A 24,127-nucleotide genomic window follows, 5' to 3' on the forward strand; every position below is an offset into this window, starting at 1 on the left:
TGGAGGACAAATTTATTGAACTTCCCTTAAAAATTTAACATTATGTATAATTACTATCTTCCACCTACTTGCTCTTGCTATTTTCTGTGAATACTTATTGTATTGTCGAATAATCATACTCTCTGATAGTTTGTTTTAAGAAATGTGGTTTGTTGTTTGCAGCTTTTTAAGTTTTATATGTGTATTTCATTTTTTTTTTTTTTTTTCTGATAGGTGTGAGTACCTTACCCGCAACTAGACATTCGCTGTTAACTGGAAAGATAATTAATAAGTCACCAAGAAGTAATAATGCAATCAAGAGTGAAGGATTACATGTCATAAGTAGAAAAGAAAATGTCTCCCCAGAAGTATTCAGCAAATTAAATAAAAATAAAAGAAAGTTTGCATCAAAAGAAAACGAATGCGGTAAGTTCATTTGTTTTTATACGATGAAAATTACACTGATTAAAGATTTTATCTCTGTTCATAATACTTTAAAAAAAAATCAACCCCGCTCTGAGGATCTTCATCGAGATGCAGAAAAGTCAGAAAAAAGTAATGTAGAAATGTAGTTATTCTCAATATTTAAGATTCTATAAGTCGCAATACGAGGGAAGCATGTTAGCATCAAGCATGAAGAGGTAAAGAAACAGGAAAAAATAGAAGATTTAAAGATAGCAGGCAGGGCCTAGAGCTGAGTGGCACTCATCAGGCTATGGCTTATGCTGATGATGTCAATCTGATAGGATATGATATGAGGACAAAGAAAGAAATGCAGAGAAAACTAAATACATGGAAATTCACTGTAACCGTAATACGCAAATCATAAATAATGTTAAAATATCAAGTAATATTTTCGAATAAGTAGACACTTTCAAATATCTAGGATCAGCATTAACGTACCAACATGTATATCCTCAAAGCAACTAAATATCGATAATCCAAACTCTTTTGTGTTCACCAATTTTGTCAAAGAATTTAAAGCTTAAAATATATTAAACAATAAATACCTGTTGTACTGTTCGCTTACGAAACATGGTCGCTTACTTTGAGGGAAGAACACAGACCGAAAGAATTTGAAAATAAAATTCTGAGGCGGATATTCGAACCTAAGAGGGACGGAAATGAGAAGTGGCTGAAACTTCATAACGAGGAGTTGTATAATTTATTCTGTTTATTTAACATTGTTAGGATCATTAAGTCTAGGAGGCTCAGGTAAGTAGGTCAGGTAACCAGAATGGAAAAAAGTAGGCACACTTTCAAACTGTAAGTCAATCGGAAAAAGACCATTAGGAAGGCCTGAGCGCAGATGGAAGTACAATATTAAGATGAATCTCACTCAAAACACATGATGTATGGATTTCTTTGCTTGTCTATCATGTTGAATAAAAGTAGTTTGATAAATTTGTAGTTCGATTGTAAGATTTTCTTCTTTTCCTAATTCGTGAGCAATGAAAAGTCCTTGCTATGTATTTGTACTTCAAATCACAAATAACAAGCACTCACTTTACGATCTTGAACTAGCATTCATATAACAATTTTTAACTGCGAAGCACTCATCAAAATTGGTGATATTGTGATACACGTCAGTAGAAATGTTTAAACTTGAAACATTTACACACACACACACTTAAGAAGTAATGGCGGTGTAATAATATTTGTGAATAAAAAGGTGTGAAAGTTCTGTAGAATCCAACTTTTTCGGTTTAGAATCCATTATTTCAAAAATCAGCACAGAAAATATTAGCATTCGAAGATAGAAATATGTGATGGCCTAAATGCGTTCACACCAAAATAATGTTTTGTTTTTAGATAATTTGCCTAATTTATTGTAATTAAGGAAAAATTCACTCGAAGGGAATTTCCCAACTTCTCAAAGTCCTATGGTTCATATTGTATATAAAATTGTTATACAGTATATTGTGATTTTGTGATACAGTTGTGCTTTTTTCTTGCTTTATTTTATCATGTTATTCGCGCTCAGGATTTTGAAAATTTTAACTTCAATGATCATCACTTTTTTTAAAGAAAGGACTGTATAGACATATTAAAATCAGTTACGTAGAGTTGATTTATTGCGGCAACTTGTCTTCTCTCCATTACTTGTAAGTGTAATGATTTGTGTGTACGGATGTTATAGCTCCCGGCGTAAGCATTCGGAAACTTAGAGTTTCACTCCAGGTGCCTACTCTAAGCATGTGTGTTACTTTATTTCTCGAAAACTACTTGCCGGAGCTAAACCAAATTTGATGGGCAAGTAGGCTATCGTCTAAGAAGTAACGATCGCAATATTTGGCGACCGGGCTAATCCAGGAACAGGTTTGGTTCGGCTTGTATGTGGAACTTGATTTCTCGGTAACTTTTGGCCGGATCTGAGCGAAATTTGGTGGAAAAATAGTAGCCCATCGTCTAGGGAATAAATGTTGCTACATTTGGTGATCGAGTTCGACCAGAGACAGGCTTGGCTCGGCACCAGTAGCTGTGCTTCAGAACTTTGTACATCGGAAGTCCTTGAGTTGGGTTCATCCCGGATTGCTATTATTATCATTATTAGGGCTCGGAAGTTGAAGACCTAAAAATTGCCTAAAAAGGACCTAAAAACTGGAAAAAAGGACGTAAAAATAAGACCCAATTTAATTATAACTACATATTTAATGGATATAATGCTCAAGAAATACAAGCTTCTGGCAGGTTAACGGTCTATCGTTTCTTCCACAAACTGAAGTACAAACTAAAATAAGAAAACTTCCCCACCCTCACTCCCCCTTACTGGAGGACACTGTTACGTCTCCTTATCTGACTTGTGATTGTTGCAGATCTGGTCTTATGAGTCCAATCGTTGAAGAATGTCTTATCTTTTGAACTTTCTTTACTAAAGAAAAGATGTTTAATAGGTGGTGATGATTCGAGTTAATGACCAGTAAATTTATTGTCAAAAAATGAAGGGCAAAAAAAGACGTTAAGACCTATGAAAAAGGTAAAAACGATAGAATAATAAAAATAAAACAATAATAAAAAAACGAAGAAGAAAAAAAGAGGAAAATAAAATCCACTATTTTCTGGCATACAATGACCCAAAAGTAATATATATTATGTTAAGCCTCGTCTTCGGGCACTCGTAAAAGGATTTTTCCTGAACTTCCGGACCCTAATTATTATTATTAAATGAGAACTTCTGTAATTGTTCCGGTCCTTGAGCAGTGATTAAGAAAAGAAATTCTAGAGAAAGAATAGAGCTTTAAAAATACCCATATGTGGTTAGTGAGATAGATAGCTTCAAAATAATGTCGTTCTGTAAACGTTAATTTTCGCGAGAAGATTCTTGCCGTGGCTCAGTGGTAGAGCGTTCACCTCCGGTGCTTGGGGTCCCTGGTTCGATCCCAGCTCGCGCCGTGTGGACTTTGTGGTGGACAAACACCGTGCTCGTGGGTTTTCTCGGGGTTCTCCTGTTTTCTCCTACTTTCTTCATTCCATCATTTCACTCATCTCTCATCATCACAGTCTCCTTTAGCCTAACCGGTATACCCGTGGGACGTAAAATTTAAAGATTTCATTTCATTTCAAGATATTTTAGGATTTATAATCTGCTTCACATGCATAGAAAATCTCATTTTTTTTAAGAGAGAAATTTAGTATTTCAATGTGTAATCTTGAATCTTTTCTTTCTTAAATGAAATCAATCTCAGATGATTTGATGAAGAAAATTTTGTTTAGAGAATAAATAGGCAACAAGTACCGTTTATTTGCCGTACTGTAAATCCTTGGAATGTTTTAAATCAAGCCTTAAAGTATTTTACTTGAAAATAGATATATGTTTGAATTATTGTAGTTTCCCCCAAAACAGCAGAAAATATATTTTTTTCTTCTCTTTACAGGTTCACAGTCCAGGAAAATGATCCGCACAAGAAGTGATAATCTTCTGGAAGCTCAAAGTTCAAAAAGTAAGAATGTGCTGTCGCGTCATGGATCATTACACGAAATTCTCCATGTCGCTGAGTTGGAGCTGCAAAGAATATCCTCTGAAGAAAAACTCGATGGCTTTTGTGTAGAATCGGTTGTAGCTACTCAAAATTCATCCCAAAGTAACACTCAAAATTCAATACAAAACCAAACGCCAACGGAAGATACAACAAAAGAGCACAACATTAGTGCTTCTGAAAAGAAATATTTCCAGCGATGCCATTCAGATTCTTGTATTACGCATCCGTTGTATCGTAATACAAGTAGTGACAGATATCAGCAATTGCAGAATTCCGAAGAAGATATAAATATGCCATACGATTTGTCAATGAAACGAAAAAATAACGAGATTATTCAGCGTTCGTACAAATCAAATCAGAAAATAATTCCTAGCAGCATTAACCCTACATGTCAATTTGTAGCAGTTGCACCAGTTATCCAAACTCATAGTCAGAGTTACGAGAATGAAAAAGCTACTACCAGCACGCCCTTATCGCATGTGAAATCCAATGGAAATTTACTTCAAGTACCCATTCCTCCAAATGTGAAAGTAATACCATCTGGTAATATTATTGTTACTCGTAGTCTGAAAGATTTGGATTTAAAATCATCCATAGCTTCCTCTTCCAATATTGATATATTAAGTGGAAGGAAGATCATAAATGCCCAACAGGTTGTAAATATCGGACATTTGATATCTGAGGAGAATGCTGTTTCTCACAAAGAATTAAATTCAAATTCACCTTTAATTTTGCCAAAATCACCAATCAATGTGCAATATGAGGCACCCAAAACAGGTGTACTTCCTCAATCTGATTTATTGTCATCTAGTCTATATAAAGCTGTGAAAATAGATAATGTGATGCATTTATTCCCTCAACATACGAATATTCCAGTCTTCCATGTTCTCCCAAGATCATGTGCAGTTGCCACTCCACAGCTTCAAGAATCGACATCAAGTAATGAATCAAATAACGTAGTAGCAGAGGCTAATCAACGGAGGAAACAGGATAGTCCCCATAATAACTCTTGGCACAAACCTTCAATAATGAGTCCGAAACTCATCATTACTCCGAAGGAAATATCGGTTACTACACCAATTACAAGTACATCATCATCACTGAAATTGGTGAATACATTGTCTTCGACTCAATTATAAGAAAGATGTTGCTTTTCAATTTACTTTTGCATTGTAGGTAAGTGTAGTTTATTTCAATATCTTACATCAGTGTATTCGTATGTTTATGTTGTTTTTGGTCATTCGTACATTTAAAAAATCCAAATTTCGAACATTTGAGGTGATAATAATGTACTGCTGTGTAAATCTACGAGAAATGTAATGTAGTACGTTATAGTGGAAAGCGAGAGAGAGAGAGACAAAGAACTTTCATAATGAAAGCCACCTAACTTTTTATTTATTTCTTCAAAATCACAGTTGCAGCTTATCGTTTCGACATCTCCGCGGTTGTCTTCTACACAGCTGGTAATATGGATGGGTTTCGAAATAATAGGCTGCAGCCTATTCAATTCACTTTGAATTCAATACCGTTAGTTGACTTTCGTTATGAATAATGTATTTATTGATGACTTATTTTACGTGGCAAAGTTAAGGCTCTGTATATGACTCGGAATAATATAAGTTCTTTGCGCGAGAATAACGGTTAGTGAACTTTGGTTAAATTCGCATTAGAAAATGTGTACCTGTAGAAAGCATGCTGCTAGTATAGCAAAATGAATATTATATTGACTTTTTAATGCGTTGTGATTGACCCTTAAATCTAAAGAAAATTCCGAGCTGTTACGATGATCACATGCCTATATTTTCTCAACACTACATTCCAGTTCTTTGTTCGAATCGTCTATAGATACTTTAACAGAATTATTCTTTATTATACCCTATGCTGTAAAGTTCAGCAAACATAATGTTGAAAAAATAATAAATATTATAAAATTTAATTACACACAGTGTCATTTCCAAACTTCAGTGTGTGTTCCAGTATTAGCGATACTGGTTCAATGTTGCCAATTTCTAAGTCGACGTAGAGAATTTTTCACACATCACAAAATGGAAGTAGGAAAAATAGGCGGGGATTAACAACACAATAACAGTATTGAAATTTGGAAATTGTGGTGTTTTTAATTAAATTTCGTAATATTTATTCTCTTCATTATTATGTTTGCTGAATGTTACAGACATAAATTATAACAAAGGGTAAAGAACCTGCTAGTGTACTTGCGGAAGCACAAACACAGGATTGAAACGTATTTTGGGGAAAATATAGACATGTGATCACCGTAGCAGCTCGGAATTTTCTTCGGATTTACTTCTTTGATGATGGTATTAGCTGAATTGAATACCAAAATAAGAAGAGGCGTCAATCACAACACATTGATAAATCAATATAATTTACACTTGATTATATATTAATATACAATAGTCGATTTTTTTTCTTTCTTTCTTCTATAATGAGTAGTGCGGAAAAGGTGTCATTTGTGCCACTAAGTTCGTGCAAAAGAATGAGATTTTTGGAACAACTCCTTGTTGCCTATAATAGCTTGAAGTTTCGCTAATACGCTGAGTTCTGAATTATTTTTCACAATATATTATTTTTATTGTATTCATTTATTTCTAGCTGTATGTACGTGTATATCCGTGTTTAGTGTTCCAAATGTCTACATAAAGCTGTGATTAAGTGTTATTTATGTGCAATGTGCCTTCTACATTAGCTGATTTTTTATCGCCTCATCACATATAAATAGGCAAAAGTTATAAATTGTTTCGACCTCCCGCTGGTTTCTTTGTTTATTCTCTTTTTATTCCTTGCTATAACTTATTTCGTTTGTTCTGTCCGATGCGTAAGTGTGCCATAGTGTTGGGTGGCGTTGCGCAGCACGCCTTGATTGCAGGTCCGACAGTGGAAAAGTGTGTGTGGAACCAACCTTCACTCAGACATTCGTTTAGTGTGTATGCGAAAACCTTTTCTCGTACGGTGCAGTGCTGTCATGTATTGATAAACACTAAAGGACCATTACTGTATTTTGTGTGTCGTTATTAAGATGATTTTACGAATGGTTAGTGCAAACACATTGCCAAGTAAAGACATGCGGTAGTACGAAAAGTAGCCTGTTTGGGGCACCATGTGAACTGAAAGACTTGCAATTGTCAACTTTATGCTGGCATCATGCACTATTATTACTAGTTGCGACATGACATGGATAAAATCGTCATATCTATCTTCAAGCAGTGGATGATCTTGTTAAGATGGTAAAAAGGTTGTTGAAATCTGAATAAAGATATCCGTACTTATAGTTTCCAAACGTACTATTAACGGAAGAATTAAGGATTACTACAAGAAGTTTCGACCAGTGGAGAAATCACTGAAGCATACGGACATAAAACAGAAGACAACTCGTAAAGAATTGGTACGAAATGCGAAAACCTCTCTCTTCGACATTAAAGCTTGAAAGTGTAGAGACTTGATCAAAGAGGCTACTTTTCACACTGCCGCCTGTCTTCACACGGCAATGAATCTGTGTACTAGCTATTCGCAAAATCGTTTTAATAACAAAGTCACAACAAAGTAATGGAACGTTTATCATTTAACAATACATAAAAGCACTATATCGCACGAGAAGAAAGTTTTCCGGTGCACACTGAGCACATGTTGCAGTCTAACTAAACACAGAAAAAGCAGCCAACTTGACAGATTTTATCCAGAAATGCAGCTCCACCCCATCCACACACTCCTCCAATTACGAACTTGTAATCAAGGAGTGCGACACGATGTCCCCAAAAAATACGGCACACTCACGCATCCAACAGAATAAAAGAAGTAAGTAATTGCAAGAAATATAAAGACAAAGAAAGAAACCGGCGGGAGATCGAATCAGAACATACAAATTTTGCCTATTTATACTAAGTGAGACTAAAAAAATCAGCTAATTTAGAAGGCATCTATACAATATTTAATCAGAGCTTACTTAGGCATTTAGAACATTCAACATGAGTATACACGCACATACAAATATATATACACCAGGTAACCAAGAAAGTTCGTGTGGTTTCAGTACAAAAAAGAAAAGTTTAAAAATAAATGCGTTTACCTTATGTTTATTAAGCAAAATATCCACCATCCGCTTCTACAACCTTCTCCCATCGTTTTACAAGCATGTAGATGCCATTTTTGAAGAAATCTTTGTTGGGACTCAAAAAACTGCGCCCCGCGTTTTCAACTTCTCGAGTTGTGAACTGTCGATTGCGCATATGGTTGTCCATAGAAAAAAAAAAGATGGTAGTCTGATGGAGTAATGTCTGGTGAATACACTGGATGTGGCAGAAGTTAGCCTAGAGAAGAAATCACCTCCAGGACCATCTTTGCTGTATGAGGTCTAGCGTTATCTTAGGGGACAAGAACATCCTTCCTATTCACTAGTGCAGTTTTTATTATTATTATTATTATTATTATTATTATTATTATTATTATTATTATTATTATTATTATTATTATTATTTTGCAAGCTGTTCAACTACTCTTTGCAATTATGCTGAGTACACCTCTTTGGTTATGGTTTTACCACTTTCCAAGACTCACAATGCACAATCCCAGTAGTAGTTCACCATACACACAACATCACCTTCCGCTGTTGAAGAGCAAGTTTTGCACTTAAAGGCATGGAGTCATTTGACCATAGCCAATAGTACGAGCGTTTTTTGTTATCGTACATTACTTACTTTTCATCACACGTCAAATTGTAGTCCAAAATTGCAGAGTTGTTGTTTCTAGTCAGCAAGAAAGAACAAATGTTCAGTCGTTGGAGACGGTTCGCAATAATCAGCACGTGAGGGACCCACTTACTCAGTTTCCACGATTTTCCAAGCTCATACAAGTGCACACGAATGGTTTCATCGCTTACCCCAAATCATTGAGCGAGTTCTTGACACGTTTGGTTTGAATCCTCTTCAATTGCTGCCTCGAGTTGGCCCAAAACGAGAGATTTTGGTCTGCCCGATCGAGGTTTGTCTTCAAGTGTCTCGTCGCCGGTCGAAAAGGCCTGAAACAACTTTTGAACTGCCCGTTCACTAATTGTACCTTCTCCAAACGCTGCACATATTTTTCTTGCTGCTTCCGCACCTTTTGTGCCCAACTTGAACTCATACAGTAAACAAGCCCTGATTACTGTGATCAACACAGATATGGTTTACTGCGAATACTTGATAGTCCTGGAGCCAGTAACACTACTGTATGCAAGTCATTGCAGGGAGGAAATTATTTTTGGATTGGTTAATTGGATGCATAAGAAGGATAAAAATCTTGGGTGGACACTTCTCATCCCTCCACTTTTTCAGGAAGGACGTCATTCAAAATGGCTACCTGGTAATCCTGATATGGCTTAAAGCATCCAAATGGAACGTCCTAGAGACCTAAAAATGAAGTAAATCTACCAAAATTCTATGTATCCTAGCCACGTGAACCAAGGTTATTTTTTTGAAGGTACATTAGAATCGAAAATCACCGCCATTTTGGAAAATGGCATGCAGAATGATACATCTTGCGTCTCGAGTATGAGAAGACTACAGTAACAACATTGATGTCCAAAGAGTATGTTTTTCATGTTGATAAATTCAATAAACATAGCATAAGAATAGGATTGGTTCCCTGCCAGTGCCGTGGAAAATCAGCGCTAGGGGCGAGAGTATACTACGGCACCCATATGAGTGAGTCGAGAGACAGGCCGCAAAGCGCCACCATGGTTGGCGCAAAGCGTAAAAAAAATTCAAAAATATACCCTGCTTTTCCTTGATTTTGAGCAATTTTTATTACTTTTTCCTTCCACTTTATACATTTTTCTTTTTTCTCCTGAATTTTGCGTCCCCTTACTTAGGCCTCCGGGGCCGTCGCCCCGCTTGCTTTCTCCCACGGCACGGCACTGTTCCCTGCCATGACTTCCATACTGAAGTGTTACTTGGCAATTAGTATAAGTGAACGTAAATAACTAGGTTTTTTTTTTTTTTTTTTTTTTTTTTTTTTTTTTTTTTTTTTTAGCAATCACATTTTTTAAAAAGAAAATACATTTCTATTAATCACTCATCGTAGGGATTTCTGCAGTCTTTTTCTACATCTACACTTCGACCTTTTCAGTACATACAGCACGAAATTTCAGATTTCACACACACAGAGCGACGTGGCGCACTTTAAATATATACATGCACCAGCAAAATCATTTGAAAATTGAACCATGTATTTGGATGGCGTAAGAAACCATCAATAACTTCAAAACCATATTTTTCCGGGTCAAGGTTTTCATGTCCTGTACAGTGAATTTGCAAGTATGTATGAAAGAAAGCTCGAAGAATATGTCTCTTAGCACAGGTACTTGTCGGAGGTACAGGTCTTCAACACAAACATTTTTACCATGAATGTATTTTCAGAGTCTGAACTCGTCTAATATCTTACAAGATGTTCATTTCTTCAGTAACTGCACAAATTATTTTTCAGCTGATTTCATGATAGTGTCCAATTGTACCTTCTACGATGATGTACTAAAACTTTTCAAAAACTTACTAGGTTGCAATTCATAGCAGCTTTGTTTATGTCAAACTTATCAGTATAATCTGCTCCTGAGAGAGCATGAAATGGAGACAGCATAGAGCACATGTAATATATGAATGTTTCCGAGTGTTTCTGGTAATATATGAATCGGCACTTTGTTGATCCAGTGACACCAGTTCTTAACCAGTTCCACCAGTTCTTGTCGCTTTACAGACACAAGTGAAAGACATCTTGATAAAAATCAGCAAGATATAACGTAAAGGGGGAGATTTTTTCGATTATTTTTTAATATCTTTCACCATTTAAAGATTTGAACCTACTTCCGGTTGGAGTTTTAAATTAATGTATGATAAGTGTTTTCTTTCTTCTTGCATGCAGTATGTAATAAGCAATTACATTACATACACAATTAATTATAATGTCAGTGATACATGGTGTTAATTGGGCAAAACAATCCAAAGAATAAAGATTCAACTTAGATTGGAGAAATGGTTATCCATTGTTTTTCATTATAATTTGAGCATGAAATAAACGTCTGAGAGATATGCAACCCCTGTATGCAACAATGTGGTGTTGGAATGTATAATTCGTAGGATATGATGCTTTTTTTATTATTATTATTATTATTTCAACACTTCCAGTGTACTAGTAAAAATGTAATAAAGAAATAATGGCCATGTTTCTTCCGGACAATCTACGCAAAATTTGCAATTGATCAGTGAAATCGTCATCTTTCTAGAGCCCGTAGTTTCCGAGATCTCATTGTCGAAAGGATTGACCACAAACATATAAACATCCACAAACGTATAGTTTAAAAGAACTCCAAAGATGGCAGCACAATTCACTTGTATTGATTTTGGAGAAGACTTATTAAAATACATAGGCTTTGAACAATAATTTAAAAAGATAAACAGGGGTGTAGCCAGCAGGTTTGTGTAGGGGGGGCCCGTCGTTTTTGAGGGGGGGGGGCAGCTACAATGTACAAAGTCAAAAAAAAAGTGTTGCTGCTAGTGTTTTTGAGGTCTGAAAGAAAGGAAAATTTTGGTTTTCTTCTGGAAAACTAAAAACACTATTTTAGCTTCTTCTTCTTCTTCTTCTTCTTCTTATTATTATTATTATTATTATTATTATCCATAAATTATATTCAAGATAGTTTTTATTATGCTTAAACAAGAACTACTGCCCGGGACCAAACGCTATACTTTTGTGCACAACTATAAAGGTGTCCAAGAAAGTTCTGTCCCTTTTCGTGGAAGTCTGTGTTCAATTGGACCTCACACCGTGAGTTGATATAAGGCGAACGTCAGTTGTTGATGTGGGTATATCCAACAAACTACCTGGTTGTGGCAATTCAGATACACCGTGAACTTGCGTAAAGACAGAGGGAACATGGGACATCCACAGAGCGTCATAAGAGCATGTATGCTGGACGAGTTCAAATGGAGGTCAAACGCCGCTGTAGCGGGACAGACGATATGCCAGGCCTTTGGTGAGGGTGTCGTGACGACGCGGACATTGTAGCGATGGTTTAACAAGTTTAAGGACGATGACGAAACACCCGAAAACACCACGTGCCAGAAGACCAACACATGTACAAAGAGGAACTGGGACTACAATTCAGTGTGTGGAGAAACCATTCGGCAGCACATCCATCAACTTGTGAAGCACTACAGGTTGGGTCAATGGGTCTCACATATTTTGACTCCGAACCAGAAGGCAACGCGGCAGTCGTCTGTGTTTATTTACTGTTTCGGAGCCATTTCTGGACAGGGCGTTGATATGTGATAAAAAGTGTGTCCTATACGAAGCTCCACGGCGCCGTCATCATTGGTTAGCATCCCATGAACCGATTTCATAACAGCCGAAACCAGCATTGTGCCAGAATAAGGTCCTTCTGTGTGTTTGGTGCATCTTGCATCGGGAACTACTACCAGCTGGTCAGAGTATCAATGCAACTGTGTAGTGTCAGCAGTTGAGCTGTGCTCAACAAAAACTCAAAACTCTGGAGCCATCGCTTCTGAATTGCAAATGGGTCCTCGTTTACGGGACAACGCTAAGTCTCACGTGGCTAAGATGACTCAGGACACCATTTTCCGCCTTGGATGGGAAACAATATTGCAACCACTATATTCTCCGGGTTTTGCACCGTCCGATTAGCACCTGCTCCATTCTTTGAACAGTCACCTTAGAGGATGCCAGTTCAAATCCCTAGTAAAAGTCCAATATGTCTTTCTTTCTTCGTTTCACGGCGCACCAAGTTCTACTGCGATGGATTCCATGGCCTTCCAGAACGTTTTCAGAAGGTCTTCGATGTTGATGGGGACTATTTTTGATCTTCCAGGTTAGGTGACATATCAGTGTTCGAAGGTAGTGTGTGAAAAAGCAGCAAAACTTTTCTTGGTTGCCTTTATATTTAAATTTAAGACCTTGTATACAGAACCTATCTACACAAGATTGATTTTCTTTGAAATTTCACTTAATTTCTTTACGGTTTCCTGACAAAAATATTTATTATTCGTACTAAAAAACATAATTATTTTATTACACTGAGTAGAAATAAAAGAGAGAGGGAATGAAATCCAAATTGAATAAAAGCATTGTTTCACGCCAAATTTTCCATCCTCTATGTCTTTTAAAACACTTGTTAAAGCATATAAAAATATACTGTACTTACAAATAAGTTTAATACCTTTGTTTTATGGCTGTATTTGTAGTACCTTGTTAAAACGTTTGTCTTCAAACTGTCAAATATAAATCGCAGTAAATTGTGTCACAAAAAAAGTATCCTATTTTTCAATCGGTATAAAGAATAGATACTATACTATTTTTCGATCGGTATGGGAAAAAAAAACAATATTTTTCCTTGAAATTATTAATTGTCAATAAACTTTATTACTTTTACATGAATGAAGCAAGATAATTTTACTATGATGTTTTAAAAGCTGGTCATTTGGGGGGGGGGGCAGGAAACCATTTGGGGGGGGCCGGCCCCGATGGGCCCCCCCCCTTGGCTACACCCCTGAAGATAAACCTTATAAAAAAAGATCTACTTAAATAATTTGTTGAAAGTACGCATACCTTATTAAACATTTGACCTTATTAAACGTGAAATCAAAAATAACGGTAAATCAAAGGCTTGAAATTAAAAATTAGAGGTTGGAGCTCAGGCGCTTTTCCTGCTATTGTAGCATTTTAATAGATAGATAAGTGAAAAAAAAAGATAAAAAAATAGTGTTAGCAAAACTTCAAGGCATTTTCAGCAAATCAAGGAGTTGTGCTAAAAATTATTTTTTTTTGTCTTAACTTAGGATCACCAATGGCACTTTTTCCTCACTACCCATAATCGAAAAGTTTTTTCGGTTCACCCCAACATACAAATGCGTACAAGATATATATATGAAAACTTTAACATTATTGCTGCTAATATGTGTAGCTGCATATGTGAATTCATTGTGTGTACGAAGGTGGTTGAGCATACTTTGCCCTTCTAGTTACGGCAGACAATTGTAATTTTAGGCATAATATCATACAGTCTTTAGACTGATGTCCACAAAGTTCTACAAATTTAGAATTGTTCTTTTTTTTTCTTTTTTTTTTTACAGTTGTTGATTAGTATGTGTAGCCTAGTTAAAAAAAAAACTGTCAAAATACTTAATGAAGAAACATGTAATATCCAAATAAATCTGCGGTGATATGATGGGAACTTTTGGAGACTAGCGTCTCATATGACCTAGTGGATAGATGGGCCGTCCATTTAAATGTGGTCAACTGACATGGCAACTGTCATCACGCCAGAAATAATGACAAATTTGCATAACGTCATTTTAGTAAACCGGCGAGTGGCTGTATATCACATAGCAGAAACATGTGGATCTAACTGGCAGTGTGCATTCAATTATTCATAAACATTTATGATAATTTGATAATGTATATCTTGACGAAGCCATGAACCCAGAATTCTTAAAGCGGAAAATGAAATGAAATAAATTTATTAATGAAAAGAAGTCAGGTCCCAAGAATGCTGACGGTCGATCAAAAGATTACACGTTGTCGGAACCTGTTATGGATAATCAAAACTGACAAATGAATTTTTATGCGGATTTATCACCATAGATGAAAAGTGCGTTCACCTTCACCATTTGGATCATGCAATAGAAACAGTTCTACTCTCCATCACTCAAGAAATTCAAGATCCAGCCATCAAAAGGCAGAGTCATGGCATCTTTTTGGCATGCAAAGAGAATTTTGATTGATTATCTCGAACAAGGAAAGACAATCACAGATGTTTATTATACAATCCTAATTGCCAAATTACGTACTCCCTTCAGAGATAAACACCGTAGAATATTGACCTGTGATGTTCTGTTCTATTGCGATAATGTATCTGCGCACACCTTCCAAGTTGCGGTGGTTGCAATTCATGAATCAGGATTCGAATCCCTACCCCCATTCCCCAGATCTTACCACCAGTGACTTCCATTTGTTCGTATTCTCAAGGTCACTCGTGACAACATTTTCACAGTGCTTTTTGAGATTATGGTCACTGGATGCTCGGCGATAGGACCAATCAAAATACATACATATATATAATTTCTGCTGAGGTTGAAGTACTGAATGGTCGCTTGGAAAAATGTGTTAATGTTGCAGGGGACTATGGGAAAAGTAACAGTGATTTTGTTTTCCTGCTGGGGTTCCTTTCAGGAGCAGAGCATACTGAACCTTCCACGTAAATCCCCAGTGCTAAGATGACGCGATGGGGGTCCACTGTGACTAAGTGCACAGGTGGTCGTCATGCTGTTAGAGGATCTCGAACGATGCTTCTCACCAGTCGCTCTCCGATACGTTGCTCTGGTAACCTCCCGTCCCACAATATTGATGGGCCACTGACACGTCACAAACACCTGGCATCTCACAGTTATGCTTGAACTGCAGAAAAGGCATTCGTAACATTGTCCTGGCATTGCAGACACACATCGGATTCGCATATACAATTACGTGTGTCGTATTGTTTCACGAAGACACACATCAGATTCGTATATACAATTACATTTGTCGTGTTGTCTCACGACCTTCAAAATACTAACAAGATACCATCTATAGCAGTGGTTCCTAACCTGGGGAGCACAAACTACTGACAGAAATAAACTAAATTTGTAATTACAAATTACGAATGTTGTAACAGAGAGACCTTAAATACCGTATAAACACCAGATAACTGTTAAGAACTGGTATTTCATTAAGATCAAAGCTAATAAAAATAGTACTGCACAGCAATGATATGAAAGTTTTGCTGGAAATACATGTAAATTGATCAGAATTATTATTATTTTATTGGCGATTTGAGAATCCAATGCTGCATCTGAATTCGCAGCAAGGAGGGGTGGGGTGGGGCTTTGAAGTATGCACAGTTTACCAAGGGGTCATCGGGTAAAAAGGTTGGGAACCATTGATCAAGAGAGAGACATTCTAAAGTGCGGATTTCGTTTGAATTGGACGATGTATACTGGGTGTTCTTGTATGCATTTTCCACCAGTGTATAACACTAACGAAAGTGCCCAGCTTCACACTTGAAAATAAAGAACTGAGCTAAATAACGAGTACATCGAGTAACATGTGTGTGGAGAGTGAGTCGGAAACCCACCATCGTCAAAAGTTTTCAAGTTTCTACTCGATACAATATTTTAAATTATTTGCAAGTCCTTCTAATAGGATATATATATATATATATATATATATATATATATATATATATATATATATACAGTAAACTCATGATTTAACGGATCTCGAATCAATGAACTTAAACGGACAGAAACTTGACTAATGTAATAAATGTAGTTCAGATGAAGAAATTGCTGAACTGGGTTCACACTGACCTAGAAAGTCAAAGGTCATGGGAAATCAGAAAACTTAAAGTGAGCCAGAAAAATGGTTCAAAATATGCCAAGAGTAAGGGAAATAATACGAGGGTAAGTCAATAAGTATCTGCAATCAATTTTTATTTATTACCACAAGTGTACAATCTTTTTATTCATATCATTTTTTCAACATAGTCATCCTGCTTTTATATGCACCTGGTCCACCGTTGCACAAGCTTTCCGGTACCATCTGCGAAAAAAGGTTTTTGGTTGCGCAGCAAGCTATGAATGCAATGCTTCCTTCACGTGTTGATCGGAGCTAAAATCGGCGACCTCTGAGAGCATCTTTAAGTGGACCAAAAAGATGGTAATCCGACAGCGTGAGATCGGGAAGTGTATACACCAACACCAAACGCAGTATCTGAAGAGTTGAAGCATGTGGGCAGCAGCATGCAACACAAGAACGCCTTTCGACAGGAACCTCTGCGTTTATTACAAATTGCAGGCTTCAACTTGCTTACCAGTATATCACTTACCATTTACTATTTATTGTTGACCCCTTTTCCAGGTAATGTTCCAGGATAGGTCCCTGTGAGCCCCAAAATACTGTGAGCATCTCTTTTCCTTCAGAAGTTTGACTCATGAATTCAAAGTAATGAATCCACGTTTCATCTCTAGTGACGATTCACCTTCGTTAGCATAACAGTCCAGTAGATGGTAACAGCTTCTCATACGGCGTCGCTTATGCTCTTCATCGAGTTTTTTCGGAACCCATCTCGCACAGATTTTGTGAAAGTTGAGTCTGTTATGTATGATATGATATATGCAGAACCATCATTAATCTGCATATGGGTTGCGACTTCATCAATAGTTATTCAGAGCGTGGCGAAAGTAGTAAATATGTTGATGTCGCGAGGGACAGTGTCTTGATGTGGTGGCAGCCTATAAAACTCATGACTAAAGCGTATTGGCGGAGAGAGAGAGAGAAATTGGAAGAACACCTTAGTGATAGGTCCCGCCGAGTATTAAAGTGGATTGTCACTCAGAATCGTCGTGCAGATAGCAGAGGAACTCAAGCAGGATATCCCACAGCCTGTATCGACTATCATAGTTGGTTGTGAGTTACATGTCACTGACATTCGTGGTAAGGTTGCACGAGTGAAACCGACGATAAAAGTCTGTAACGCTTTTAGCAACGCTAGTGGTGTCACGAACATGCAACATGGACCGCTGATGTCTGGAAACCAGGCCGTGTTTGTGTGTGGCGGACACTCAAAGAAGTGCATGATTCACAGTATCTCCGCCCAATCGTAAAACATGGAGGCGGCTTTATGATGCTGTGGGCCTCAGAATACTGGTTTTCAGTGGACTCTGTCCTGACGGTTACCAGTTGTTTCACTGCTCGTAATTATAGCGCCATTTTAGAGACCATGTGAATCATATGGATCAGATGTTTCAGTTCAATAACACCAAATTCCGAGATGATGTTAACATTCCCCCTTGCCCACCTAATCCCCGGATCTGAACGTAATTGAACATTTGTAATCCGTTTTGAGACACGAATCCCGAATATTTGCACCTGACCCCGTATGTCCATGTCATGTAACTCGCGGTGAACGGCGGTAGTGGACAGGCTGTTGGTACTGCTTAAGTTTCTTCGTCACTTGGACGACGATTCTTAGTAACAATACGTTTTAATGCTCGTCGGAGCCTGTTACTGAGTTTTCTTCCGACTACTGTTCCTCTTTGTCGATGTGGTTTTGTAGGCCGTCATTACCTTGGACATTGATCCTCGTAACACTTAACACACATGCTACTTTCGTCGCGCTCGCACCACATAACGTCACTAATTTGCCTTCTTTAGAAATCAGAGAAATAGCCCATGATTCACTCCAACTTCCTCTCTCGGGCTTATCGATCTTGAGCTGAATAACTAAGCGCAGACAAGTCGATAGTGAATCATAGCCTGAGCGAGAGCACTGTTGAGGATAGCGAGTCGTAGATTAGGGAGCGTGATCCAGTGACTATGAGCCCGAGTGAGTTCCTATTGTATAATGGGCACCCCTGTTCTGTACCGCAAGGAACGTGTCCAACATTGATTAATTAACATGAAGTTGTTTTTGTCCAAGATAACACCCATTTTCATATCATTGTAAGAATTTATGCAGTAAAACTTTGAGGAGTAAATTAGAAAATCCCTAATTAAGTTATCTGCTTTATTGTCCGAACTTTACTACATCGGATTCTCTCCCCTCCGGTCTCTATCTACTTCTTTTATTGGGAAAACTACTTATTATAATACAAGAACGTCTGTTGGAACGCTTCTAGTAGGTGTCTCTACCTGCTAATGTGCAGGCAATGTGCTGATGCTAATGTGCAGGCAATTTTCAGATTTAATTGCAACTTAAAAACTGCATTGTTTCAATTTAATTATTTCAAAATAGCCAAACGACACTTTTAACCTAAAGTATTCAGTGAGTCAAAGGCTTGGAGGAACAACTAATGAAAATAAAGTGAAAAGCTGTCTTTACACTTTCTTTCTTCACGTCATACTTGTAGCTGCGGGAATCTTCCCATTTGTCAATCAGCAAACTAGAGTCGTAGGTTCCAACTGTGACTAGATAGAAGATAGGTGCATGCTGCATCTGATTTATCTTCCTTCGCTATTCTTAGGAAGCTTTCTTTAAACCTGATACGTATATTCGGCCCAGTGATATTCACGCAGTTAGTTCTTGGACGTTAAATTAGATGCTTTTGTAATTTTGACGTTCTAGCCCCCGGAACGTCAAAATTGGGGCAAAATGTCCCGAACACTCAGAAATATTAGAGCTGCGGAAACGTAGTAAAGACGTCTACCTACCAACGGGGCAGTCCGCTTTTGATCTCCGGTGGAAGGCGAGATTATTTCTTGTTCCAATGTAGATCACCCAGCCTCTGTGAAATGGTGGTAAAAGAGACTAGAATGTGTTGGGTAATTACATCATCTCCTGTATGTGCCGAAGTCTAGAAAGTGTGAAGTCTTATCCAGTCCTTGAGCCTCCTATAGCTTGTCCCAAATGGAAAGTGTCCTATACTTTATTCATAAATGCTACTTTTTGTATAAGATGGCGTATAACGAGTCAGTCAAAATAGATTTGTTCAAATAAATATTTAATAATGGCATGTGTTGTATCATTCTGGAAGACAATCGGCTTTGTTAAGAGAAATGAAATATACAGGGTCGCGTTTCGTGGATTGGACATGTATTTGGTGTCGGAAGGTTAACTTCTTAGATTTTATCTCTAATTTGCATATGCATGTGAGACCACAGTCGTGGCCAATTGACTATATTTGCCTTTCATATGTAGAGCTACATAGCTAACAGAGTCAGAAATAGCTTAGCTTTATTATAAGGTTAAAAGGCATTTTACGTGTTCGTTATATTGATATTTTTCCTTCTTTTCCACCAGGAACTATCCAGTAGTATTCACCAGTGAGTCTTGAAGTGCTCCTCCAGAAAACTAATAATAGAAATGCACTCCTGAAAAATAAAAGAATCCTAACTTATGCACTGCACCTTATTTACAAAGCTAGTCATTATGTGAGAAAAGGGAATAGTATTTTTACACTAATACAAGACCATAATATTATATATCTATATTTTTCTAAAAGATATAATTATATAAATTTGTTTATGCAGACGAGATATTTATTTTAAAGAAAATCTTTATTGAACAAATAAATATGAGAGAACTATTATAAAGATTATATAGTATCAGAAAGTAAGTAAATGAAAACAGAATTTTATAAGAGAATTTTATGGAGGAATATAGGAGTTCTTGTTGAATTGCTTAATCTCAAAAGGTCACATTTGGCCCTAAAGTAATGATTATTCAAGCGTAATTACTATGCGTTTTTCTGCGTAAATATTTTATAAATATTTGTACGAAAATTTAAAATTTACATAGAAAACATGAACATCTTACATGATTTTAGACCGTTTCTACATAGAAATTAACTATGTATATAAACAATATATTTGTAATTTATATATATATTAATGTTTCGGGTATGTACTTTGAATGCATTCTCAAAAAAATTTGTGTAGTCTAAGACTTGTCTAATGCTAGCTCATTGAAAATGGCAACGTAGTGAATGGATGATACATTGTTAATGTATTTTTGTAAGGGAATATATATATATATATGTAATGTTAAGATACTGATTAACAGTGTTTGGTAATAATTTTGTTAGTGATTTATTGTTCAGATACTTACATAAGATCTCATATCAGTTAATGTTTGCTTTATTTAGTATATCAACCTGTATGCTATAGAAATGAGATGGGTGTATGTGTGTAGCGGAGATGGTATATAATATTAAATATGAACTACTTGTTTTAACTAACACTTTTACTATAGTTGAAACTGAAGTAAAACTATCATATTTAAGGTTGTGCTAATATTTTCAGTTCCACTTAATTAAAAGTACGACTACTTTCATCTAATTTTATGAAGTGCGTTTTTATATAGATATATAGCAACAATAACTCCTAATTGAAATTTTAATGTATCAAAAGCAATCTGAAGCCATTTGGCGTAAAAGCTGCGTTCGTCTAGTTTTGATTTGCAGACCGACTGAAAAAGACTTGTTAAGTCCCTATATTGTATAAGAGATTAATCCTGTACATATAAGGTGGTGAGTTCTTAAAAGGGATCCTATAACAAATAAATGTTTTTAAAACCATATTGAATGTCATTTCTATTGATTTATATACATAATCTGTAAAATACCAGCATTAGTTATTTTTTAAAAGAAAACACCTATTAAGATCTTGTATATTCTTTTGAAGCACTGGGCTTTAAGGCACTGCCTCGTCATGGTGAAGCGTAGTAATGCTAACAGTGCCGATTTGGTACAGCTGTTTATTGAAATTAGTTTAATTTTAACAAAAGAGACATTGACCAAAGCTTAAAACCCACTTTATTTTAAATTATAATTTGTAACTGTTTCGGATATCTAGCATATCTTTCTTCAGACACTTCAGATTTTCGATAGTGTCTGAAGAAGGATATGCTAGATATCCGAAACAGTTACAAATTATAATTTAAAATGAAGTGGGTTTTAAGCTTTGGTCAGTGTCTCTTTTGTTAAAATAATCAATCCAAAGCCATGAATAGTCTTACTATGAAATTAGTTATTTGTTGAGAGGATAGTTCCATGCCTACTCTCGCTGAGTTTTGTGAATACTCGTGCAGGACTCGCGAGTGATTAGTTGAAGATTTGTTTAAGGATGTTCAGTGGACGTCTTCCTCTGTTTGAGGCGAACATATGAACCACCCCGACCTGCTTGTCCCTGAGTTCAATGCTCCGTTTATATATATATAAAATATTGATACATTGGATTTTCGTTAAATCGAACAAAAGTGTATTCTTGAAAATTGTATTGAAGACTATAGTATTAAAAAAAAAAAAAAAAAAAAAAAAAAAAAAAAAAAGTGGGTAAATCGAAGTTTCAAACTGGAACAAAAATCTATTATTTCGTTCCTTCCCCGTGGTTCTTAATAAATATTACTTGAGCCACAATATATATAAAAGAACATTGGAACGTAAATATTATTTATTTTTACCTTCGGTTGGTGTTCAAGATACAAACTTTTAAGTCCTTTAACACCAATTAATCTTCTACCTATCATCATTCTATTTATTTTATTCAATACCGTAACTAAGGAAAAAGAATAATAATTAATAAATTACAATTTCCTTTTCTTCCTTTACAAAATCTGCTCCGTTATTGCACCTCTGATCTTATTCCTAAGATCAGTACAGATAGATAATAGTACAACATAATAATGAAATATACAACATACCGTTGTATATGGCGTCACGAACATGGACTTCATTTATTGATTAACAATAAATGAAAAGAATCCTGGACCGTAAGACAATACACATTTTGAACGACCCTTGTATATATCTAAGATTACATTTTACATCAATATCACATATAATAATCTCATAATTAAGCATATTCTTCAGCCTCACGTTAAAATATTGATAAGGTGCATCAACAGAAAAATAATAATAATAATACGGTTCACAATTAATTTTCACATTCATTAGGATATATATAATATAATGCATATAGTTTAATTCATGAAATTGAGCATAATTACAAAGAGTTAAATATAAACATATTCTCTATTAAAATTGGTCCATTTTTTTTTTAATTCCTTTAACATCATTAGGATGTAAACACGGAATAAACATACTACACGAATATACATATAGAACACATAAAGTGATTATGGAGTTATTATAGTGTTGTGAACGCAATGAAACAATATAGTATACATTAACATTGAAAGAAATAATTGCTTTACTAGATAAATAGTTAAAGATAAAATAACATAAAGTAAAATACAATAAATAAGTTGTATTACTATAAAATACGGCGTTTATCTCATTTAAGATTAAGTTCCTTCTTTTAGACATTATTTATATTAACTTTACTTATAATCTCAGGAGGAACTACAAATTTTGACTAAGTCCATCCAATTTCTTGATGATTAAATGGTTCTATTAAATCACATTGTACTCCGCATTCTTGAGTAGAATCGGATCGATTGTATGTAGACACAGAATTTGGATTTCTGTTATTATAATTACTACCACCTATGAATCGATTTTGTGCAAAATTACGATAATTGTTATTTCGATTATAATTTCGGTGATTATTTCTGAAATTCCTATTACTATTTCTACCATTAGGTTGAGTTGAATTACCGGTACTATTTAGATTACTCGCTTGTTCATTAAAACGACGATTGCCATTTCCTTGTGTGTGGGAGCTACTTCCATTCTGTACACTTAGATTGCGGATATGGGCATAATTAATAGGATTGCGGCTAACATTACCCTGACCTCTATTGGGATTTTTATTGTTCTTCTGCATTAAATATTGACTTTCAAAGTTCTGCACTAGCATGACCATATGACTAAAATTGACGCATTGTGCAGACATTAACATTTGTTGCAATCGGAACGGCAATAGATGCGAATAGAAGCAATTATACGCGATTCAGGATGATTAGGATTTAGAGCTTTTAATTCATTATACGTCGATACTACAAATTCCGTGACATTCTTGTGGCTTCGGGGATCAAAGACCTTGGTACGTAATAAAGCATCTCTATTGGCAAGCATAAAGTCATTTTCATAATTGGATAATAAAGCAGCTTTAAAATCCGAATAAGCATGAAGATTTTCTCTGATTGCTTTGAACCACGTTAAACATGGTGGCTGTAAGACGTGCGGAAGGATCTTCAAGAATTTTGACTCCTTTATTCCTATTAATTCACATTCGTCCTCAAACTTTTCGATAAATACGCGTGCAGGAATATCATCGGGCCCACCACTAAATTTTGTCAATGATTTTACCTCGCTAAATCGCAAAGGTCTGTCATTATTATGGGATTTCAAATATTTATATTTACCATAGTATTTTGGATTTCTACAAGATGAATGTTTCTCTCCTCTTCCATCTTCGGTACTTCCTTCGCTATATCCCGACGACTCACTATCCTCAAAAACTCGATGAGGTGTTACTGGTTCTGGTTCCTTAAAAAGAGACTGATTTCTATATCCACCATCGTGAATTACTGTTTCTGAAGCCTGATGTCTATGTCCACCGTCGTGTTCTTCCTTAATAGAATTGTACCACTCTTGAAAACAATTCATATCCTCTCGAAGTTCTCGGATGTGAAAGGTGTGTTCATTAATTACAGATTCCATTACTTT

General features: G+C 36.0%; 1 protein-coding gene across 2 annotated transcripts in view; it reads left to right on the forward strand.

Moving 5' to 3' along the window:
- The window catches only part of LOC145680856 (uncharacterized), an 83,438-nt gene extending 62,363 nt beyond the window's left edge, over positions 1 to 21,075 (forward strand). For both annotated transcript variants that reach the window (XM_081751987.1, XM_081751988.1), the window contains exons 7-9: positions 214 to 405; positions 3,855 to 5,135; positions 19,798 to 21,075. In XM_081751987.1, coding sequence (XP_081608113.1) covers positions 214 to 405; positions 3,855 to 5,098 — 1,436 coding nt within the window. In that variant the 3' untranslated portion in view covers positions 5,099 to 5,135; positions 19,798 to 21,075. The remainder of the gene's footprint in view (positions 1 to 213; positions 406 to 3,854; positions 5,136 to 19,797) is intronic.
- The last annotated feature ends 3,052 nt before the right edge of the window (positions 21,076 to 24,127 follow it).

Source organism: Thermobia domestica, chromosome 3 (genome assembly GCF_964235325.1).
Source record: "Thermobia domestica chromosome 3, izTheDome1.hap1.1, whole genome shotgun sequence".
In the NCBI taxonomy this organism is placed as follows: Eukaryota; Metazoa; Arthropoda; class Insecta; order Zygentoma; family Lepismatidae; genus Thermobia; species Thermobia domestica.